At 44.4% G+C, this 21,228-nt stretch overlaps 1 protein-coding gene across 6 annotated transcripts in view; it reads right to left on the bottom strand.

Moving 5' to 3' along the window:
• Positions 1-20,101, bottom strand: part of LOC147419409 (Pseudouridine synthase family protein) — a 142,200-nt gene extending 122,099 nt beyond the window's left edge. For all 6 annotated transcript variants that reach the window (XM_086505977.1, XM_086505975.1, XM_086505976.1 and 3 more), the window contains exon 1: positions 19,960-20,101. In XM_086505977.1, coding sequence (XP_086362103.1) covers positions 19,960-20,028 — 69 coding nt within the window. In that variant the 5' untranslated portion in view covers positions 20,029-20,101. The remainder of the gene's footprint in view (positions 1-19,959) is intronic.
• Positions 20,102-21,228: the final 1,127 nt, after the last annotated feature.

Raw genomic sequence — 21,228 nt, forward strand, 5'->3', positions numbered from 1 at the left:
CCTACTTGCATTAAGACCGCTCTTAGACTACAACCACAAGCATCACAATATACTTCAAATGAATTGTCCGGCAAAGTCAATACCGGTCCCGTAGTCAATTTCTCTTTCAGTGTCTGAAAGGCAGTCACCTTTGAGGGTCCCCACGAGAAAGCGACTCCTTTTTAAGACAGAATGTGCAAAGGGGAAGCTATCTCTGCAAACTTTTGAATGAACCACCAGTAGTAAGAACACAAACCCAAGAAGCTTCTAACTTCATGAACATTCTTCAAATCGGGCCAATCACATATAGTCTCAATCTTGGCCGGGTCCATCTATACTCCTGCTGCTGAGACGATGTGTCCCAAAAAGTGTATCTCCGGCAAGAAAAATTCACTCTTTTTGGCATTGATAACTAACTTGTGATCTTGCAATGCCTGAAAGACTTGTAGCAGATGGTATCTATGTTCTGCCTCATCCTTGGAGAAGACTATAATGTCTTCAAAGAAAGTGCCAACAAAAGATCGATACTCTTGGAAAATCCTATCCATCATTCGGTTGAAAGTCGCTAGAGCATTGGTAAGGGCAAAAGGCATCAACCAAAAATTCATACAAACCAAAACTTGTCCGAAAGGCTATCTTGTGGACATCTCCTGGAGCGATTCGGACCTGATGATATCCGCTTTTCAAATCAATTTGTTGAAACAAGAGGATACTTAAAGTCTATCAAGAATATCATCGATCCTTGGAATAGGAAATCTGTTCTTGATGGTGATTTTATTGAGAGCTCGGTAATCAATGCACATTCTCCAAGATCTGTCATTCTTTAATACCAACACCACCGGAGAGCAATAGGGTGAAGACTCGGCTGGATAAGACCTTTTTCCAAAAGGTCTTTCACTTGGTTCATGATCTCTTCATTCTGGGCTCGGCTAACACGATAAGGTGGTCGGTTCGGTGGTGTGCTTCCAGGAATCAGATCGATGGTGTGATCCTCAGACGAGATGGGGGCAACTCGCCTGGCAGGCCCTGAGAGAAGCAATCGGCATGAGTGTGGAGAAAATCTTGGCGTTCTCTATCAAGTTCAGACATGTGTTCATCATTTAACTTTCTCAAGTAGATCGAGTAAACAAAGGGATTGGATTTCATTAATTTGGAAATGGCCGAAGCCGATACAATAGGGACAAACTTGCCCTTCAGTTTTATATCAAGTACAATTTTTTGGCCCTTTTCATTTGTCAATGTTGCTTTCTTTGCCCGATAATCGACCACGACATTGTTCTTATGGTACCAACGGACTCCTAGGAGGACGTCACAACCTTCCAAGGGCATGGGCATTGTGTAAAAGTCCTCGTGACCTAAGTACCCCTAACAATGCAACCAAAGTTTACCAATGACGGGTATAATCGCTATGTCCCGTCCGGGTGCCGCTAGAACTGCCTCTGCTTGTGGTCCCATCCTATTGGGTGTAATCTCGAGCCGCGCCACCAATTCAGGTGAAATGAAGTTGGCCTTGGCTCCTCCATCGAAGAAAATCAGGGCTTCTTGATCTTTCACTTTACCCCAAGCTCGGCAAAGTTATGTACTTTCATTAATGAGGCTTGGGTCAGTGCCCATACAATCTGGTATCAGTCCTGCTTTCATCTTGCCTTTTCTACCACGTTCCTCTGCTGCTCTCGAACTCTCTCGCTTGTCTTCAGTCTGTTCTTGTTGTACCTTTTAGGGGCACTTTGCGGAGATGTGCCCATGTTCCCCGCAACCAAAACACTTCCGCTCTCTGATATGCTTGGCCCTCTCTTGAAGAGTGAGCTGGGGTAGTGTATCCTTATCCTTCTTTTCTTGGGAACTCTTTTTCTTTCTACTTTCATTGTCGTGTTCTCTGAGCCAAGATCTCATCAGTGGGGTAAGTCAAATTTCCCGAATATATCGAGAAACCCCGTTTCGCATGTCCCATCAATTCTTGAATAAAATTTGACTTTTATTCAAGGCAATAGTCTCGGATCTCTATAGGGAGTCCTCAACAAAACCGCTCAATCTGTTCCTTAAAAGAGACCTTCTTATAGACAGAGGTTGATAGAAAAGAGTCCCAAAATCTCTCGCAATAAGCGTCCAAAGAATCTCCCTTGGTCATCCGAAGATGGTTCCAAGCGGTTCGTATTCCCGAGTCAGCCAAGAAGAAATAAAGAGCCTTTGAAATTCAACCACTTGGCTGGAGCCTCCTTCCTCAGAAGAAGAGTGGACCACCATGTTCGAGCATTGCCTTTAAGAAAAGATGCAACCCTTCTAATCTTGGAGTGCTCGGAGTAATGCCCTCCAGAGAAGGCTATGTCAAACTGCTGGATGAAGCCCAAAGCCCTCGGAGCATCTCGAAACCCAGAAAAATATTCAAATTTAATGGATTGTCCACTTTCTTTGAATTCGTTTGCTTTCTTGCTTTTGTCTTCAAGGAAATCATATTGGTTGGCTCCGTAAAAGTGCTTCTTCTTTGCATAAAACGTATGGTCATCTGAGTCCGAACTCTCAGAGGATGACTCCTCTATAGAGCTCTCTGAAACCGGGCGGAATCTGGGTTTCTTTGCCTTTTTCTTGCCCTTTCCAAAGCTTTGCTTTTTGCTTCGCTTTTTGCCTTTTCTGTCCTCCTCGCTCGAGTCAGAAGAGCTAGAAGAACTATCAGAAGAAGAGAAAGAACAAGAACGGGGTAGTCTCTCAAAGCGTACACACTTCTTCTACTTTCTTGCAGATGCAAAAGAAGATTGACGGCCCAAATAACGAGGGTAGTCAGTCCCCTTCTTGCGCTTTTTCACTTGCTTTTTTAATTGACCATTCGCGTCCAAAAGCCACCTAATCTGAGTCTGAACCACCTCCTGTGGTTCTTGTTCTGGAAACATCCTCTGGGAAGGTTTCTTGATTGCTGGTTTGATGGGTGGTTCGGTGGCTTTCTGCCACTGAGAGTGCATTTCTGCGATGGAGTGCTGAGACAAAATATTTGCAAACTGAGGATCTTTGGCAAATTGAATCATCTCCTTTGTGCACTCGTCAACTTGCTATCGATGTTCCATCTCTTGAAGTTCGTACTGAGTAGGTCGAGGTGGCCCGTACTCCAGGGTTGTCCACGTTCGACGTACGGGACGTTCCGTACGTTCCGTACCATACCGTACGACTCGTACGTTTCGAACATGAGTCGTCCGGTTTTTTTTTTTTTTTTTTTTTTTTTGGGGGGCGATTTTTGGTGTGGGAATGTTTTGCATCTCGACTGCATTTGAACAAGAGCCCAATGGCTGCATTGGCTCAAACCACCATGTCCTATGTGCGACGAGGCTTGGGTAGCGGATCTACTATGGCCGCCACCACTTTGGAGATCATGATTCTTCTTTCTTCGGACATTGCCGTTTCCAATGTCCATGGACAGATCTTTCATGTTCTAACTTGTAAGACTTAAGTTACAAGTATTTAGTACTAAGCAGTGTTAGAAAAAAGCCGGGGTCTAGTGTATTTTAACCGGTTGAAATTATAAAATCCCGGTTAGATTTTGAGCTTGCCTCTAAGAAAACCGGCAAATTTACACAAGTTTTAGTGTAATTACCGGCAAAAGCTTCAAATTTTGACCTGAAAACTCAAGTTTTCCCTTATTTTGATCGGTTAGGAAAAATGTTTGTTTCTAGCCCTGGTACTAAGTACTAAGGTCGATGTCATGACTCATATGATCTATCATGTGTAAGACGCATGATTTTTTTTTGCATCGTACGTTACGTCACCGTACGTCTAATTTCTTTTAGTTCGATTAGTACCGCACGTCTCGTACGTGTACCCGTCGTACGTGACCGTACGTGTCAACTATGCCGTACTCTACCTCTGGTAATTCGATTGAATCTTCTTTGTGATCTCCCGCATCAGCAGATGCAGAAGAAGTCTACTGATTCTTTTTGGAATCCATAGGTGTCACGAGAAAGATCGGATTTCCCGGTAGAAGAGAAATCGATCGCGCTCTGATACCACTGTAACAAACTTGGACACCCCAAGTCAATATTCTACCGCGACACAGCAGAGATTCACTACAAGACACTTCACAAAAGACGACAAGGCCCGACGTAGTTCCGTGCCAAGAGTATTGGCCCCAAAGACTGGCGCCCATTTTGGTACTTCTTTTTATATTAATCTTTAAGCAAAGTACAACTCTCGCGGGTGCTCGCTCTCAGACTCTGCGTCCAGATGCTCTGCAGAGTGAGCCCCCTTGGGTTCATTATAAAGGTTACAAGGGATGCTAAAAACAGAGCCCCAAAAGCTTTCGAAATCAAAAGCAACTTGATCTAAAAGCTGTCAAACTCAGCCAGCGTAATTTTCAAAAATCCATACATACTGCCACGTCAGCAAACTATCGAAAATTACGGAGATCCATACAGTACTGCCATGTCAGCCTATCGATGCATTTTCCAGGGCCTGCTGCCACATGGCATTTCCTACCGCAGGGTGTGTGTGTCCAGGGGCCTGCCACATCACCAGTTTGTGACAGGAGCAACGTTTAGGGCAGCGAATGTGGCTTTTGTGCATCTCTGTTGACGGTTGTGCAGTGAGGGAGGGGGAATGAGGAATTGGCCGTGCAGAGGTAGGAGGCATGGCGAGGGGGGATGTTGTGCAAAGATCTCAAGTGATGGCCACAGTACATCCAGTTTTACTTTTATATTGGCTAGGATTCCCTAGATTCATCACTAATTAATTCCCAACCCCCCAATCCTGGAAATGAGTGTCTTTTGTATGTGTGCGTGTCATGAGTGTCTTCTATTTCTATTAACCAATCAAAAATCATGTATTTTAATAAAAACGTTTCCTTTTTCATTAGGAAAAGGGAAGGCATCACTAAGGGCAAGCCAAAGATAAGATGGCACAATTGAACAACAAAAGCAGATTTACTAGAACAAAAAATTTAAATAGTTGAGAGCAAATGACACCGTACTTAGCTAAAAGAGAAATGTTTGAAGAAATGTGAGGCATACGGATGGTATTTAGATTGGCATATTCCAATTCAAGGTGTTTATCATAGATATCCACTTCTAATCCCAAGGGAGTTTGAAAAATCTTAAGGTCTTAAAAGGCACAACAATCACTATTTGTGGTACATTTAAGTTCACAAAACTTCTTAGGGTAAATTCCTCCACCTACATAACATCTTGAAAAGAAGAAACATAAGCAACAAAAAGATCATCTACAAAGCATCTTATATTGCATAACTTGTGCCAAAATATTGGTCAAGTGTTAGCAAGGACAAGACGCTCCATAAAATCAAACTCATAAGTAAACAAATAGAAATTAAGAAGAAAAACAGCACAATTGGTGCCCATAGGAATACCAATTGTTTGCTTGAAAAAAGAGTCACCGAAGGTTATTATATATAAATCATCCAAAAGAAAATCTAGCCAATATATGATGTCAATGTCATCTACAATCCTGGTGAATATCTTTCTTCCTTTGTCTACGTCTATATTCTTACTTTTTTAACAAAGAAGTCAAAGTTCAAGGATGACTTTTCTACTAGCAATAATTTATATCTATCCTTCTCAAACTTGTATGTGAAAACTTTGAAATAAGAGACTTGACTCTAAATTTAAGGTCATCCAAATTGAGCTTCGTATACAGTGTTGTAAAGTCGAAAAATTTGGAGGCATAAAGGAGAAGATTTCTCCTTAATGCCCAAGTCACAACCAACCAGAATTCACATTTCGAAAGATTAATCCAATCGCACTTAGCACCATCCTTCAGCCGCCACCTTCTACCCATGTGGTTGCCCCTCAAGACAAGTTGCGGCAGGTAGACGAGTCGTTGGTGTCCTCACTTAGGCATAGAGAGAAACCCTCGGCCTCAATTTGCCAGCAAGTCCAACTATTCCATCCCCAACGTCCTCCAGTAGCTGACAAGCCATCCACTTGTGCCAAGGGTAGACCTACCTCTCTGCTCTTTAAAATCAATGGGGCCTTCTTGGAAACAGTATCTGACCTACAGCAAATTAAGGTACCAGAGAAGGCATTGATTCAAAGGAAAAGCTTACACCAGAGGATATCCTAAAGAACACCTTTCAGCAAGCGTCGCTCAATGACATGCTTCGGCTAGATGCGGCTTTTCGAGGTGACACCCTTGTAATGATTCAATCTTTGTATCCAAGTGCAGGTCCTAGTGGCAAGCACCTCCCTGTGCAACCATCAGAGTCTTACATGAGCTCCTATCCTGCTAATCCCCTCACTGATTACAAAAGCCCTCGTCTCCCTGTGTCTATTCTGGGGTGCTAGGTCTCAAGTGTGATAGCTGATGGTGGATCTAACATCAACCTGATGCCCGAGTTCACTATGCTAGCATTAGTCTCCAGCCGACCCGACCCGACCCGCCACATTCACAGTTACTTTGGCCAATCATAGGATAGTCTACCCCTTGAGCATAGTGGACAAGGTGCCTCTACACATACAAGACTTCACCTTCAGCTTGGATTTTGTTGTGATTCGTCTTCCCCATCTTGAGGTAGTTTTCACTTGCTCATAGGCAACCATGGCTACGGCACACTAAAGCGCTTATAGAAATGACACGATGGGGATTCATACCATAGTTACTCGGAACGTGAAATCAGAACGGGGAACAGGGAACAGCAACATGCATGAAATGCCATTCCCTGTTTTCAATACTCATGTCTGAACATGAAACGTGAATTCGGAACGGGAAATTGGGATGGAAAAGGGGAACGAAGACTTGAACAAGGCCATTCCCTGTAGCTATGATTCATACTCCTGGATCCCCAATGAAGTCCATTCCCCTTGAAGGGGGGATGGATCCAATGGTGCATCATAGTACTTTGTCCGTGGAGTCCAACCCCACACTAGAATAGCCTACTCCATCTGACAGGCCAAAGGAAGACGTGCTTGAGTGGTTGGAATCTACAAAGTCTATGCCTTGTTATCTGGTCTCTATTCAATCTCTGCCTGACGATGGCCCCAGTGTGCCGCCTAGTACAGAAGCAAGTGTCGAGGTCACAGAGGTTGATGACTCAAATGCTCCTACAACGGAAGTCTTTGGGCTTGGTGAGCCTATAAAGGACCATAGAAGAGGAAAGAAATCTCCTTTAGAGGAGTTTGCCCAACCCTCAACCTCCTCCGTGTCTGACTCTCCGACCAAGTCAAAGTTAACTTCTATGTCAGATGAACTACCCTTCGACGAGCTTCCCCAAGGATAGTTACCAGAAGCATATGTGAATTTCAATATTGATAAAACACCAGCTCATAATGTCTTTATGCTCCAAGAACCAGCAACCTCTTCACCTACAAAGACATCTTCAACAGTGGGCTCTCCAAACCCAATAAAAGAAAGCAACTTGAGCAACTCTGACAACCCCCAGCCCGTGCCCGTTCTTTCGGCTGCATGGAATGCCATGGATGTGGGATCACCCTTTGCTGCTAGACAAGGTTCCTACAGCACCCTGGCAGATGCTCAGCAGACAATCATATTTCCTGTGGCCTATGTCCCAAAAGAGAAGATTAGCCTCTTCTGAATTGACAAAAGAGTTGAGCACTGATGATTTTGAAAGAGATTGGCTTGTAAAACTTCTAGTAAGACGATTGATCTTCCTGTTGGAATTTGCATGGGGGGTTTCTTGCACGGGCCACAAAGGGCATGTTTCTTTCAAATCCTGCAACTTAAGCTTCATCCACCATATGCATGCTACCTATGAATTATTGAAAGAACACTAGTTTTTTTGAAGTACCTTGTGAACTAAAAGAAGAGCTACAGGATGCTCACGCTAACATCAAAGTTATAACACCTAAGATGGTCACATAACGTATGTGTCCAATACTAGTCGTGCCTAAATTCTCCAATGTGGACAGAGATATTGACCTCCTTGAGTAAAGTGTGCATTTTTTGTCACGTGACACATCCAACCCTATGTGTCCATGGACAAGCTACAGCATAACAAGGGTTCAATTCAGTCAAGTCAATTTAGAATAGGAAGTGATATGGCACTTTTGTGAGTCTGTTCGCAGACCGTGTCCCAGACAATTAGAGTAGATGCATATCCTCTGGTTGCACACAGCATGGCCATCAGATTTCAGTCAAAACCCATCAGGAGCATTTTTACAATGCATAGACCTATTTTTGATATTTTTCACTTACTATTTTTAAGTGACTTTTGTTGGAAAGTAGGTAGGGCAATTTTGTTGAGCTTGTATAAGTAGAAACCTAGCGCTAGCACTTTCTGGAAGAAGAGGCAGCAGGAGCACCTTGCTCAACAGGCAACTTCTCAACAGAACCCCACAGAGGCGTAGCGTTTTGCAAGAGACTGCAACACCTACGTTTTTGGACCAGATCAGCCAGCGTTTTTGATCTTGCAGATTCCTGGCAACAGCAAGAAGCAGAAGACTCCCAACGTTAGCAGATTCTCCACAGCCATACCAATTTCAGCCCTAGAGTTTTTGCATCTGCAAGGCACTTCAGCGTTTTTGTAGATCTTCGCGACGGAATCCCCACAAGCATCAGCGTTTTCAGTTTTCAGCAATCAGTACCCACAGTAGAACCCCCGAACCTCGCAGAACTCACCTTCCCGAGTAGATCCTCGCCACACAATCAGATCCCGCGTAGTTTGCAAATTCAGCCCGGAAAACGCAGATTTCAGCATCTGCGTTTTCAACGCGTCGTCGTCGCATCGTCGTCATCGACATCATCATCAACATAGAGTTGAAATTTAGCAGATAAAGATTTGCAGATTTCAGCCCTTAGCATTTTCAGATTTCAACAAGTCTCGTTGTCGTCGACATCGTCGGCAAGTCCAAGCATTGTATAGATTTGTGCAATCATAAGTAGACCGCTCTCGCCATAGAGAGTGGGGCCTTCAAAGGAGGGTTTGACAACATTATGGTGTCGTATTCTCTTCTCTCTCTATCTCTTAGTCTCAGTACCTTCATTCACAATATTCATCCACTTTGTTTGTGTCCATTGCACTCTCTCACTAAAGGAACGGAAGGCTCTCCCTTCCGTAAGTAAAAGGAACCCTTGAGCACAATTCGGAGCACTCATCTTGAGCAAAGTTCAACATTCACTTCCGCTGCACTCTACATTGGTATCAGAGCTTTGGCAGTGTTCTGTATCTGTAAGGTGCTGCGGAATGAATGTTGAACTTTGCTCAAGATGAGTGCTCCAAACTGTGCTCAAGGGTTCCTTTTACTTACGGAAGGAAGAGCCTTCCGTTCCTTTAGTGCGAGAGTGCAATGGACACAAACAAAGTGGATGAACACTGTGAATGAAGGTACATGAGACTGAGAGATAGAGAGAGAAGAATACGACACCAGAAAGTTGTCAAACCCTCCTCCGAAGGCCCCACTCTCTATGGCGAGAGCGGTCTACTTATGATTGCACAAATCTCTACAATGCTTGGACTTGCCGACGATGTCGACGACAATGAGGACGACGACACTCTAATGGCTGAAATCTGCAAACCTTTATCTGCTGAATTCTAACTCTATGTCGATGACAATGTCGACGTCGATGCGACGACGACGCGCTGAAAACGCAGATGCTGAAATCTGGGCTAAAACTGTAAACTTCGTGGAAAGTGACCGTGCGGCTGCTGCGGGAAGGTGAGATCTGCGAATGTTCGGGACTTGTTCTGCAATGTCTAAAAGGCTTGAAACTGAAAACGCTGGTGGTTCTTGATGTTCCGTCGCAATGATCTGCAAAAACGCTAAGGTTGTGCTGCAAACCAAAAACGCTAGGGCTGAAATTGGTTCTGCTGTCGCCGGTGGTTCTGCAAATGCAAAACGCTAGGCTGGTCTGTTGTGTCGTGATGACGTGGGGGCTGATCTGCTATGCACAAATCGCCAAGGCTGATCTGATGCAAAAACGCTAGTCTTCTGTGGAGAAAACGCAAGAGTAGTCTTGGGGGTTGGTCTTGCTAAGAAGTTGCCTATTGAGCAAGGTGCTCCTGCTGCCTCTTCTGCCAGTTAGTGCTAGCCTAGGTTTGCCTATATACAAACTTACTCAATTTGCCCTACCTACTTTCCAACAAAAGTCACTTAAAAATAATAAGCGAAAAATGTCAAAAATAGGAAAAATAGACTAAATGCACTAGAAAATTCCCCTGAAGGATTCTGATGGATTTTGATGGGAATGCTTATGATCATGCTGTGTGCAACCATAGGATATGCATCTACACTAAGTGTCTGGTCATGCACGGTTTGCGAACAGACTCCCAAAAGTGCCAGATTACTTCTAAATCTAGACTGACTGGTCTGACTGAACCCTTGTCGTGTTGTAGCTTGTCCACGGACACATAGGGTTGGATGTGTCACGTGACAGTATCACTCAAGGAAAGAACCACAGAATTTTTTTTGCTTGTTGCGGTCGCACGTAACCCAAGTTCTCTTGGGTGTGTCGATTCCTAATCGTGTTTTTGAAGAGTGACAGGAAACCCAAGAAAAAAGGGCTTGTCCAACCTCCCCTTATGCTTCTTTTCACTCATAGAGAGCGGACCGTGCACTCAGCGACCAGCCAATCGACGTGAGGTGGGAAAAAGCAACCTTGGTGTGAGCGCTAGGCCGCCAAGGGGTGCGCCCGCGGAAAAGAGCAGAACTCGGGTGAAGAGAAGATCCTTCTCAAACACACATTGCAAGCGACAGAAGAACCTCAAGAACCTCAAGACTCCAAGAACCTCAAGAACCTGAAGACTCCAAAACCTCGAGAACCTCAAGACTCAAGAACCCAAGCACCCTAGACCCGCAAGAACCCAAGTTCCTCGTGAACTTAAGAACCCAAGACCACAAGGCGCTTCGCTTGGAGGTGATGAGCATGAGAGAGGCGACGAAGAATTTTCCCCACCATGAGGTTTTTTAAGACCCTCCCCCTTCCCCATCTACGCCACGAGTTGTACCAAATCCTATGGAGGAGTTGGAGCAGATGTCTATGGAAAGCAAGTTAGAACGCGAAGCAAGGAAGTTAGAACGCGAAGCAAGAAAAGCAAACATAGAGCGTAAGTACCAAGAAAGAATGGCAGCCATAGCACGTGCGACCGAGCAAGCACGCTTGGAAGCCAAAGCAAGAGAAGCAAAATTTGATCGCGAGAACAAAGCAAGAATGCAGGAAATGTTGCGACTCTTTTCTCAAGTTCAAGCACAAATGCAAGAGATTCGGGAAAAAGACTCCCTCGGTCTCTTCTTCTCCAAAGCATGACACATAGGATTTGCATGATTATGATAAGCATGATGATTTGAATGATAATGACAAGCATGATGATTTGCATGATCCAGATGTGATTTCTCACAAGCATGATGATTTGCATGATCAAGATGTGATTTCTCACAAGCATGATGATTTGCATGATCAAGATGTGATTTCTCACAAGCATGATGATTTGCAGGAAGATGATGTGATTGTTCACAAGGATGATAGTTTAGTTGATACTTTTTCTAGTGAACATTGCAGATTCGATCAATCATGAAGAACCGATCTTGGCTTTCGAGTCGAGGTCCACAAAACCCCACAAGAAGATTCCATAGATCCCGAAGAACCGATCTTGACTCTCGAGCCTAGGTCCAAAGAACCCTCACAAGAAGTATTATGTGTTCGCATGATTCGTCAGCACGCATTTGTCGAGTGTTTCATTCGTGATCGTTTTCTAGATTTTAGTCAGCGTCTTTACGTGATCCCTTTTCCTAGGCATGACATATTGTACGTTGAGCACGATTCACTCATGAATGAGCACGGATGTATGCGGATTTCTCATGAAAAGTATGCATTCAAGGAAGTCACATTCCATGTCTCTTCCTTGGCATGACACAGTATCAGAAAGAGCACAAGAAGGATTGAGCATCAAGCATCGGCATTTCCATCGTGTTTTGCCACAGTTGATTGATTTAGATCAAAAAGACAAGATTAGACCCAATTGTTTGCGTGTGTGTGATGAACGGTTTGGCACTCCGTCACTTTGTTCATTTGCATTGCATGCACAATTTTTTCGAAGGAATAGTATTTTTCCACTCGCTTTACATGGAATGGGTATGTTCATGTTTTTGTGTTGGAAGTGGTTTCAGGAATTTTCATCCTCGAAGATTCTTGAAGAAGGTAGACGCATGACTACAGACGAAGTTGAAGCATTCCAAGAGCTGAAGATGACTTTGTGTCGCTTTCGGCGCGGCCCAAAGGAAAAGACATGGAATTGTCCGGCAAAGTCAATACCGGTCCCGTAGTCAATTTCTCTTTCAGTGTCTGAAAGGCAGTCACCTTTGTGGGTCCCCACGAGAAAGCGACTCCTTGCAGCAGGAGCACCTTGCTCAACAGGCAACTTCTCAGCAGAACCCCACAGAGGCCTAGCGCTTTGCAAGAGACTGCAACACCTAGTGTTTTTGGACCAGATCAGCCAACGTTTTTGATCTTGCAGATTCCTAGCGACAGCAAGGAGAAGACTCCCAGCATTAGCAGATTCTCCACAGCCAGACCAATTTCAGCCCTAGCGTTTTTGCATCTGCAAGGCACTTCAGCGTTTTTGCAAATCTTCGCAACGGAATCCCCAGCATTTTCAGTTTTCAGCAGTCAGTACCCGCAGTAGAACCCCCGAACCTCGCAGATCTCACCTTCCCGCAGCAGATCCTCGCCGCACAGTCAAATCCCGCGTAGTTTGCAGATTCAGCCTGGAAAACGCAGATTTCAGCATCTACGTTTTCAGCGCGTCTTCGTCGCATCGTCGTCATCGACATAGAGTCAGAATTCAGCAGATAAAGGTTTGCTGATTTCAGCCCTTAGCATTTTCAGATTTCAGCCCGTTTCGTCGTCGTCGACATCGTCGGCAAGTCCGAGCATTGTATAGATTTGTGCAATCATAAGTAGACCACTCTCGCCATAGAGAGTGGGGCCTTCGGAGGAGGGTTTGACAACATTATGGTGTCGTATTCTCTTCTCTCTCTATCTCTCAGTCTCGGTACCTTCATTCACAATGTTCATCCACTTTGTTTGTGTCCATTGCACTCTCTCACTAAAGGAACGGAAGGCTCTCCCTTCCGTAAGTAAAAGGAACCCTTGAGCACAGTTCGGAGCACTCATCTTGAGCAAAGTTCAACATTCACTTCCGCTGCACCTTACATTTTTTTGTTATCTCTATAGAAAACAAAGCCAGACCTGACAGTGCTAACATTGTTGCCTTACTACATGCGGATTTTGAACTTGATAGCTCCAATGTCCAGCTTTTTCCTGTAGAAGAATTCGTATTGTTGCGAAATAAAAGCTCTAAATCAAGCTACAGGAAGAAATACATTGAGCGTGTCATTTTCATAATTTGAAAAGGTTGTGAAGAGTTAAGGAAAGAGACAAGTCAAAAATCTCACTACAAAAACGAACAGTTGTGGTACATGGGAGAACGTCTCCACCAGACTACTTTGACAGATGGATAAGGAGCTCAAGGGCATGCGGTGCCCAACGGCTGCGAGTTGGAATTTTTGAGCAACACGAGCTTTTGATCCCGCTAGCTGGCCTCTCGCCTTCTCATCCCCTTACCCTCGCCCCTACCCACCCTCTTCTCGCCCCTACCATCCTAAATCACACCCCTACCCACCCCCCTCGCCTCTCGCCCTTCCCCTCTCTTGCCCTCTTGTCCTGCTAGCACTCTCGCCCTTTATCCAGCTCACCTCTCACCTCTTAGGCCATTGCCCTCTCACCTCACCCCTTAGGCTATCGCCTCTAGCCCCTAGTCCGCCAACTCTCGCCCTTCACTCTCCCCCCTCTCCCACTATGTCCAACTCTCACGTCTCACCTCTTAGGCTATTTCCCTCTCGCCCCTTATGCTATCGCCTCTCGCCCCTAGTCCGGCTCTCGCCCTTCACCCTCCCTCGCCCTCGCCCTCACCCTCGCCCTTGCTGCCTTCACTCACTTGCCCCTTTGCCTTGACGATCGTATCATCCCAAGTGGCCTTTTTATTTAATCCTTCTGCAAACGTAGAGTTCTTTTATCTCGATTCAACCTCACGCTCTCGCCCCGGTCTCAAGCTCACCCCTCGCCTCTGTCAAAATAGGCAGCAGAAGATGCAATGGGCCTGCGATCCGGTGAACACCTCGACTCCAATCTAGAACACCTGCAATGCCACATGAATGAACAAGGCACTTGTGAAGAAGAGAGATCACAGAGATAGGACATCGAAAGAGAGAGAGAGAGAGAGAGAGAGAGAGAGAGAGAGAAAAGAAGAAAAAGAGAGTTTTAACGTCGTAGGAAACTATCCCAAGAGACCTTAAAGATCTAGCCGACGAGGAGTTGAACTCAAGACCTGTTATTCAAGAGGGAGAGAGAGAAATGAAATGAAATGTCATCTTCAAAAGGCCAAAATGCCCTATGAGACCAAATTGATACAATCCTAGTAGATCTAATACAAAGTCTAAAAGTGTGTACAAAATAACAATAAAGAAAATGATAAACTCGGTGTGTAAGTATCTAGGGAGGTGTCAAAGATCAAAGGCTCGCATGGGTCGATGTTGAATGGTATCGATATCCTCCACAGAGAGGGTATGCACACGACGGCTCCCGTGTCTCACCAAGATAAGAGAGAGATCTCGGAAAGGCTCTCCATGCTAATAACAAAGCTACAAATACAATTGACCAAGGGTGGTCCGCCGGCATAGATCAGACATGTCCCAATGGATAGACCCAAGGTACACACAACTATGACTACTACTACTACCATCTGCTCCTACACGAGACCACTGACTCAGCCTCAAGCTGAGCTGCATCTCCTCCCGACAACAAGATGGATCTGGAGAGAGAGGAAATAAGTGTCACAAAAGACGGAAGCGTAAACTAACTTTTAAGTGCAATTCATAAACTCAAGAGAGCTGAAATGAGAGAGAAGAGCTTCACACATCATTGGGGACCAGAAGATGGGTTGGTCCCCCCCCCCCCCCCCCCATAAAGAGAATAACTTTATTACTAAGGGAGAATCTTTACAAGCGTAGGAACGGGGCAAACGCCCGTCCTCTATTCTTTCCTTGTTCTTTTGCTGCTTCTGACTGAGAGAGGAGAGAGAGAGAGAGAGAGAGAGAGAGAACTACTCTCTGACTGCTAAGACGATTTTTCCCCTCTTCTATGAGATTTTGGAAGCTCTCGTAAGCGAGAGTCTATCTTCCACAAACCTCCTCGGAAGCTCTCAAAGAAGAGAATCTTTCTTCCGCTAATTGGTCACCTTTATACCTAGTCAGTCCTGCAATAAACACAAGGGAGAAACATACAAAACGCACACACATATGCTTGCTGTAATTTTCTACACATAACCTGAAATTGTTACATGTGCACGTTCCAATGCCAAAATGGAGGCCTTTTTCGCAATGAAATTGCACCAAACTTGGTACATGCGTAGGAAAGATAGAGAGGATTGAGATTCTATGGGTGCTCTGCTGAAAATCACCCTACTAGAGGTGATTAGAGGCTGAAAACAGAGAAAATCAGGCACTACACTCAAGAAAGAAAGTGTATGCTGCAACTCTTTGCAACAAAACTTCTAGAGGAAGTGGCTATGGCTCTGAGAGCCCTTGTTCTAGACTATGGGAACTCAAAGCTACCACATACGTCCAAGGGGCTGCTCTCAAGCTTTGATGGAGAGCTCCATCACGTAGAGCAAGCTCACATTTTGGGGGTAGGTGCACTGCCAACCCCGCAAGTGAGAGAGGGCTGCCCTTAAATAGATTGGAGCCAGAGGAGGGGGCACTAGGAGATGAGAGAGGGTGAGAGAGAGAGCTTGCATGGGTAAGTGTGTCAAGTGGCATATTTACTTAATAACTTAAAAACCATTCAACTTTTAACTTTTAAAAGTTCCTAGGTCGTTAATGAAATGTGCAATTAACTCACAATTGATCAAATGAATGCTACTTTTGAAAACATCGAATGCTCCCCGGCATAATGCCATACTGGCACTGCTCCTGCATCACCAGCTCGCACTTGTCCGACCATTTGGCCCGGGCACAAATAATTAAACTTAGTTTGAAACTTTAATGAGCTTATCCTAAGGCCTTATTAAAAATAATCCCCATCTTAGGATCTCTGTTTTAAGAACCCCATCTCATTCCTGTGCTCGCACTGACACGCGTAACTTTTCTGAGCCAACAATCTGAGACTACTGTCTACCACTTTTGAAGGCCCAATTTCCCAATCACTAGGGCTTCAGGGTAATTTTATGCTAAGGTCTCCCTGAGGTGCTCTGGCCCACGTTTAGGCACACCTAAGGCCCTAGAACTACTAGTTCTATTTTGGTGTGCACACAACTATTTAAATAATTATTTCTAGTAAATAAATTAATTATATACAAAAACTAACATAGTTACAACAAGACTCAAGGCTGTTGTCGGATGGTTGCCCTCTAGAGAAAAGGGAATCCTCTACTCTCCTAGAGGAGTAGAGAGAGAGAGAGAGAGAGAGAGAGAGAGATGATGCAAAGTAGAATAGCAACAAATCGAAATTTAGATTAGCACTATTACAAAGTGATGGCATCATCCACCCATGGGCTCTCAAGGGAGAGCTTAAATGGCGATATAGACAACTAGAGCCAGTAGGCACGAATACAAGAGGCTGGTTATCCTTCAATATAGGATGCCATGGTTCATGGAGATGGCCTCCTTATATAGTACTATGGGTGGGAGAAGTTTATAACTAGGATGCCCTACCTCAACCTAAAGGAGTTTATAACTAGTAGATTACGCCTATAAAGGGACCATCAAGCTTAGCGTTTCCAAGCATTGCAACAGGCGCCAGGATCAAACCAACGTTGTGGAGATAGAGCAGCACAATGTTTTTGGAATTTGCCCGCGTTTTCAGATTTTCAGCCTAGCGCTTGTGCATCTGCAAATCAACCCCTAGAGTTTTCAGATTTCAGCCCTTTCCCTTGCCGGATCGGCCCGGATCTATCGTCTCTAGCATTCCCGTTGCGGTCCGCTACTTCAGCAGCCCGCCGCATTCAGTGCTCCCATTGTTGTCCATCATCGGCATCATCGAGATCTGCGTTTTCAACGCTTCATTCCTCTCACATCAGGAGCGCAATTCAGCCCTAGACCTACCCCTTGGTGGCCATCAACAATCCCACATCAAGACAGATCCAAAGGCGCATCAAATCAGCCCCGGAGGTGCTTCATCTTGAAGAGTTAACGAAGCGACATTCCCCATTCAAGTCAATAGAGTCTACACTTGAGGTATTGCATATATGTACATTCCGTTTATGCAATCTAAAGCAAATACCACATCGGCACTTGAGAGGATTGGTTGGAACTTGGAACCCCATTGGGTCTCTCTCTCTCTCTCTCTCTCTCTCTCTCTCTCTCTCTCTCGTCATGCAGTACGAGGATCAGAGATGCTTGGGTTTGTTTTCGCTCGAGCTACGCAGACACAGAGAGAGCCTGATGAGAGGAGAGGCTAGCCAGTCTCAGAGACAGATCACAGATTTCTTTAGAGCTGCCACTGGACACCCGGAGTAGTTACTACCACAGCAAAGCTCGTCGTCTCACACCAGAGGCACATTGATCGACCGAGAGAGGCACATTGATCGACCGAGCGACTGACTGGGGAGATCCAGACGCCCACGACTGCGGAGGACTACACAGCATCGGCGAAGGCTGCATCAGAGGCTTCGGACCACTTTGGCTCGAGATGCACGACGCCCGGTCATACTACTGACCATGGAGGAGATTGATGAGATCCGCCAGCGAGACCAATGCTGGATCTCTTGTGATCTATCTATCCGAGCTAGCTGCTTAGTTCACACCTAGTAGTTTAGGATTCCATAGTATTTTATTGTGACATTTGTCATTTCATTTTCATTTTTGTCATCTTGTTACTCTAACTCTGACTTTGTATCAGATCCACCACATTGTAACTTTCTAGTCTCATAGGTCACTTTGGCCTTTTGAAGACGTTAATATAACATTTCATTTCATCTCTCTCTCTCTCTCTCTCTCTCTCTCTCTCTCTCTCTCTCTCTCTCTCTCTCTCTCTCTCTCTCTCTCTCTCTGTGGCAAGGTGGAAGGAACCATCGTTCAAGCTAAAAGGAATCACTAACGCAAGAAAAGAAAAAAAGAATTTGTGGAAGTGTAAAACCTAGATCTTCACCATTTCAATTCCGTTGCACCCCATCCATGATCACAAATAAAAACCTCATCAGCATACAAGTTGGAATCCACCGAATACATGTGCACTATTGGCTTCTCCTCATATGGAGGCCTGACAAGCTATGCAACATACGTAATGGTGGGCATTGCAAATATACTAACATTGATTTTATACTATCTTGTGAATGATGATCAAATGCATATCTCCATGGTGTCAGTGTCTATCGAATCCTGGTTTGCTATTTGTTTTGCAGGCACAATCGAGGGCGATTACTATTACAATCTTTCAAAGGTGTGGTGCCATAGGACAAGGAGCCAATGGTGCAACCCGAGATAGAAGAAATAAAGGAGATTCTTACACCTGCTAGTGCACAAAGAAAGGAAAGTCAAGGGTAAGCTGGTTCAAAAATACTTGGTCAAGTTTGCAAACTACCTTGCTCCTGATACGAAGTGAATGGAGGAGGATTTGGAAGATACTCGAGCTTTCCCTTGATGTTTTTGGTTTAGTTGCAACTTTTTCAAAAGCGCACGTCGATTGGACGGGTTGGGTCTGGTGCAATGCGTTCTCGACAAGAGAGAAGTGACTCCACTTTTTTGTCAAGATTCACAACAAATGGAAGATACAGTCAAACATTTTGTCTCTAGCATTTTGGGGGTATTGTTGTGCAGGCCGGACTCTTCTGCGTGTCTGCTATATAATATGTACATAGATTGTTTACCATGATATGTGATGGTATGGTTGACATTCCAAGAAAACCATTAAAGTGTTCGAACAAATGTTGGGTACTCTTGTAAATGTGTGTGTTTGAGTATGTGAGGGTGAACTCACAATATGGGACTTCTACGTATGTACATCAAGGACTGTTGCAACATTGCAGATTTCAATCAAGATAGACTTTGTGATTTAATGGAGTTTATAAGATGGATGTCTGCAGCGTTGTATCTTTGAATTGACTAGTGCATTGAATGTTGAACTAGGATGTAACTTACTAGTAGATACATCTAGATGAGTGTACCGTGAAATGTTGGACACCTATGTAAGGTTCGATAAGAAATGTTAAATTAAGATTAATGCATGCCATGTGTGTGAACTTTCTAATGTGGATTGTGTGAAGCAAGTCTACATGGTCTAAGTCCCTACTTATTCTCTGCGTTGAGTTTTATTTGATGGGTGTAATCAAGCACGAGTACTCTACTTTAAGGTATGTCACAAAGTGAAGACACACAAATTGATGAGCTGAGTGTACAAGTTGTTTGATTGGATAAGATATTTTTAGCAACTGTTTTGTGTGTTGCATTGCTTTAATTGGATGAGTTGCTTGTGTGTTGCTTTTACCAACCAGGAGCAAGGCCAACGTGGGAGTTGTAGTCAGACTCAAAGAGTGGTCTCTCCAGCCAAAGAGTACCTGTACTATGTTAAGATCGTTCGCGAATCTCGTTAAACCCGGATACACGTTTCAATGAAGACGACAAAGTGGCTCCTGATCGTATTATTTTGTTTCAAATTTAAATCTTCTTGGGGCCTGCCTATTGCTATTGGGACCCTTGGCAATCTCTCTTTCCATCTATAGAGGCTTCAGTCTCTTTGACCGGCCTAATCTCACTTGTCTACTGAAGTTACCACCTTCTCTACATGATGAAACTCACAGGGCCACACAAACCATTCTCTCCTACATACACAAATGTTGCATATGCACACCGCTGGCATATTATCCCCCTATCAAGCTCAAACCAAAATTGCAACCCCCTACCGTTGAGAACAAAACTGCACGTCACGTAAAAATCTCTCTCTCTCTCTCTCTCTCTCTCTCTCTCTCTCTCTCTCTCTGTCTGTCTGTGTGTGTGTGTGTGTGTGTGTGTGTGTGTGTGTGTGTGTGTGTGCGCGCGCGCGTACCCCAATAGAGAGGATATCAGCGACGGCCTGAGCGGGAAGAGCTTGGATGGCTGCGTGCACGGCGTCCATCACCTCGCCAGCCGACTGTAAATTTTAATCCTAGGGCTAGAGGCTGTGTAAAAGATTCAATCGTCTATTTACATGAATTTACATGCCCTTGTTGGCAGTGGTTGCTTAAGGTAGTGATATAGGCTATCAACTCTTAAACACAATTTTTAAGCTTTTTTAAGTTATTTTTTAGGCTTTGCAATGAAAATAGATTGCGTAAAAAAAGGATCTTTCTCTCTCTCTCTCATCTCCACTGTCGTTCAAAGCTCTCTCTCTCTCTCTCTCTCTCTCTCTCTCTCTCTCTCTCTCTCTCTCACACACACACACAGCAAGCAGCGCTGTCGTCTGCACGTTAGTGACGACCTTGTTAGTAAATGATATGTCCTAAAAGGGCTACAACACCTAGATAAGGGTGAGCCCTCGTTCCTTGTTAGTAAATGATCTAATTTGTCAGGATGAATGCCCTAAAAGGGCTACAGCACCTAGATAAGGGTGAGCTCATCAAGAATTTTTTTAACGTAAACTTTTTGGATGTTGTTAAATGTTCATCTAGTTCAAGAATCTAAGAGAGCTCCCACATAGGCCCAACAAAGGGGCCTTTGGACGGTGTTGCTTTTGTGCCCTGATCGTGAAGAACAAGATGACCGGCGAAGACTATTGCTTTTTTGTTGGGGGGTGCCTCAACCACCTCTACAAAGTGCCCTTTTGAATGGGTTGTAGAAGGGTCCCTAAGCACGACCTCTGGAAACTCCCGACTCTCTGAGTGCCCACAAATAGGGCCCTATGGAATTCTGTAGATCTAGACAAATTATTGATGCTATATGGAATGTGTATATACCTTATATCAAATATGCCTGGAAGTTTTTGGACCTCAAGGCAGCTTGTGATTATAGCATCCTCTAGTTTGGCCATGCAATATGATTCATCCTAGATCATCTAGAAAATATGTTTCTTGACAAATCTGTAGACTTTTACCTTCCTCTCAATTGTTCTTGGCTAGAAGGACACGCCAAACAGCTGGTGCTTGCTCAAATTGCCTTTATCTACCCCACAATTCTAATGGTGGATATCTTTAAGGAGCTACAAACAACAAATCTTGGGAAATCTTGCATTTTAAGGGAGTTGAACTATAATTCTCTTGAATCCCTACTTAGAAGAAGAATCCACCCCTTCTTTGAAGAGGCCTAATTCTTTTTTGACCCCTTATGGCTCTTTTATCTC

This window comes from Adiantum capillus-veneris, chromosome 29, assembly GCF_014529385.1.
Source record: "Adiantum capillus-veneris isolate H3 chromosome 29, ASM1452938v2, whole genome shotgun sequence".
In the NCBI taxonomy this organism is placed as follows: Eukaryota; Viridiplantae; Streptophyta; class Polypodiopsida; order Polypodiales; family Pteridaceae; genus Adiantum; species Adiantum capillus-veneris.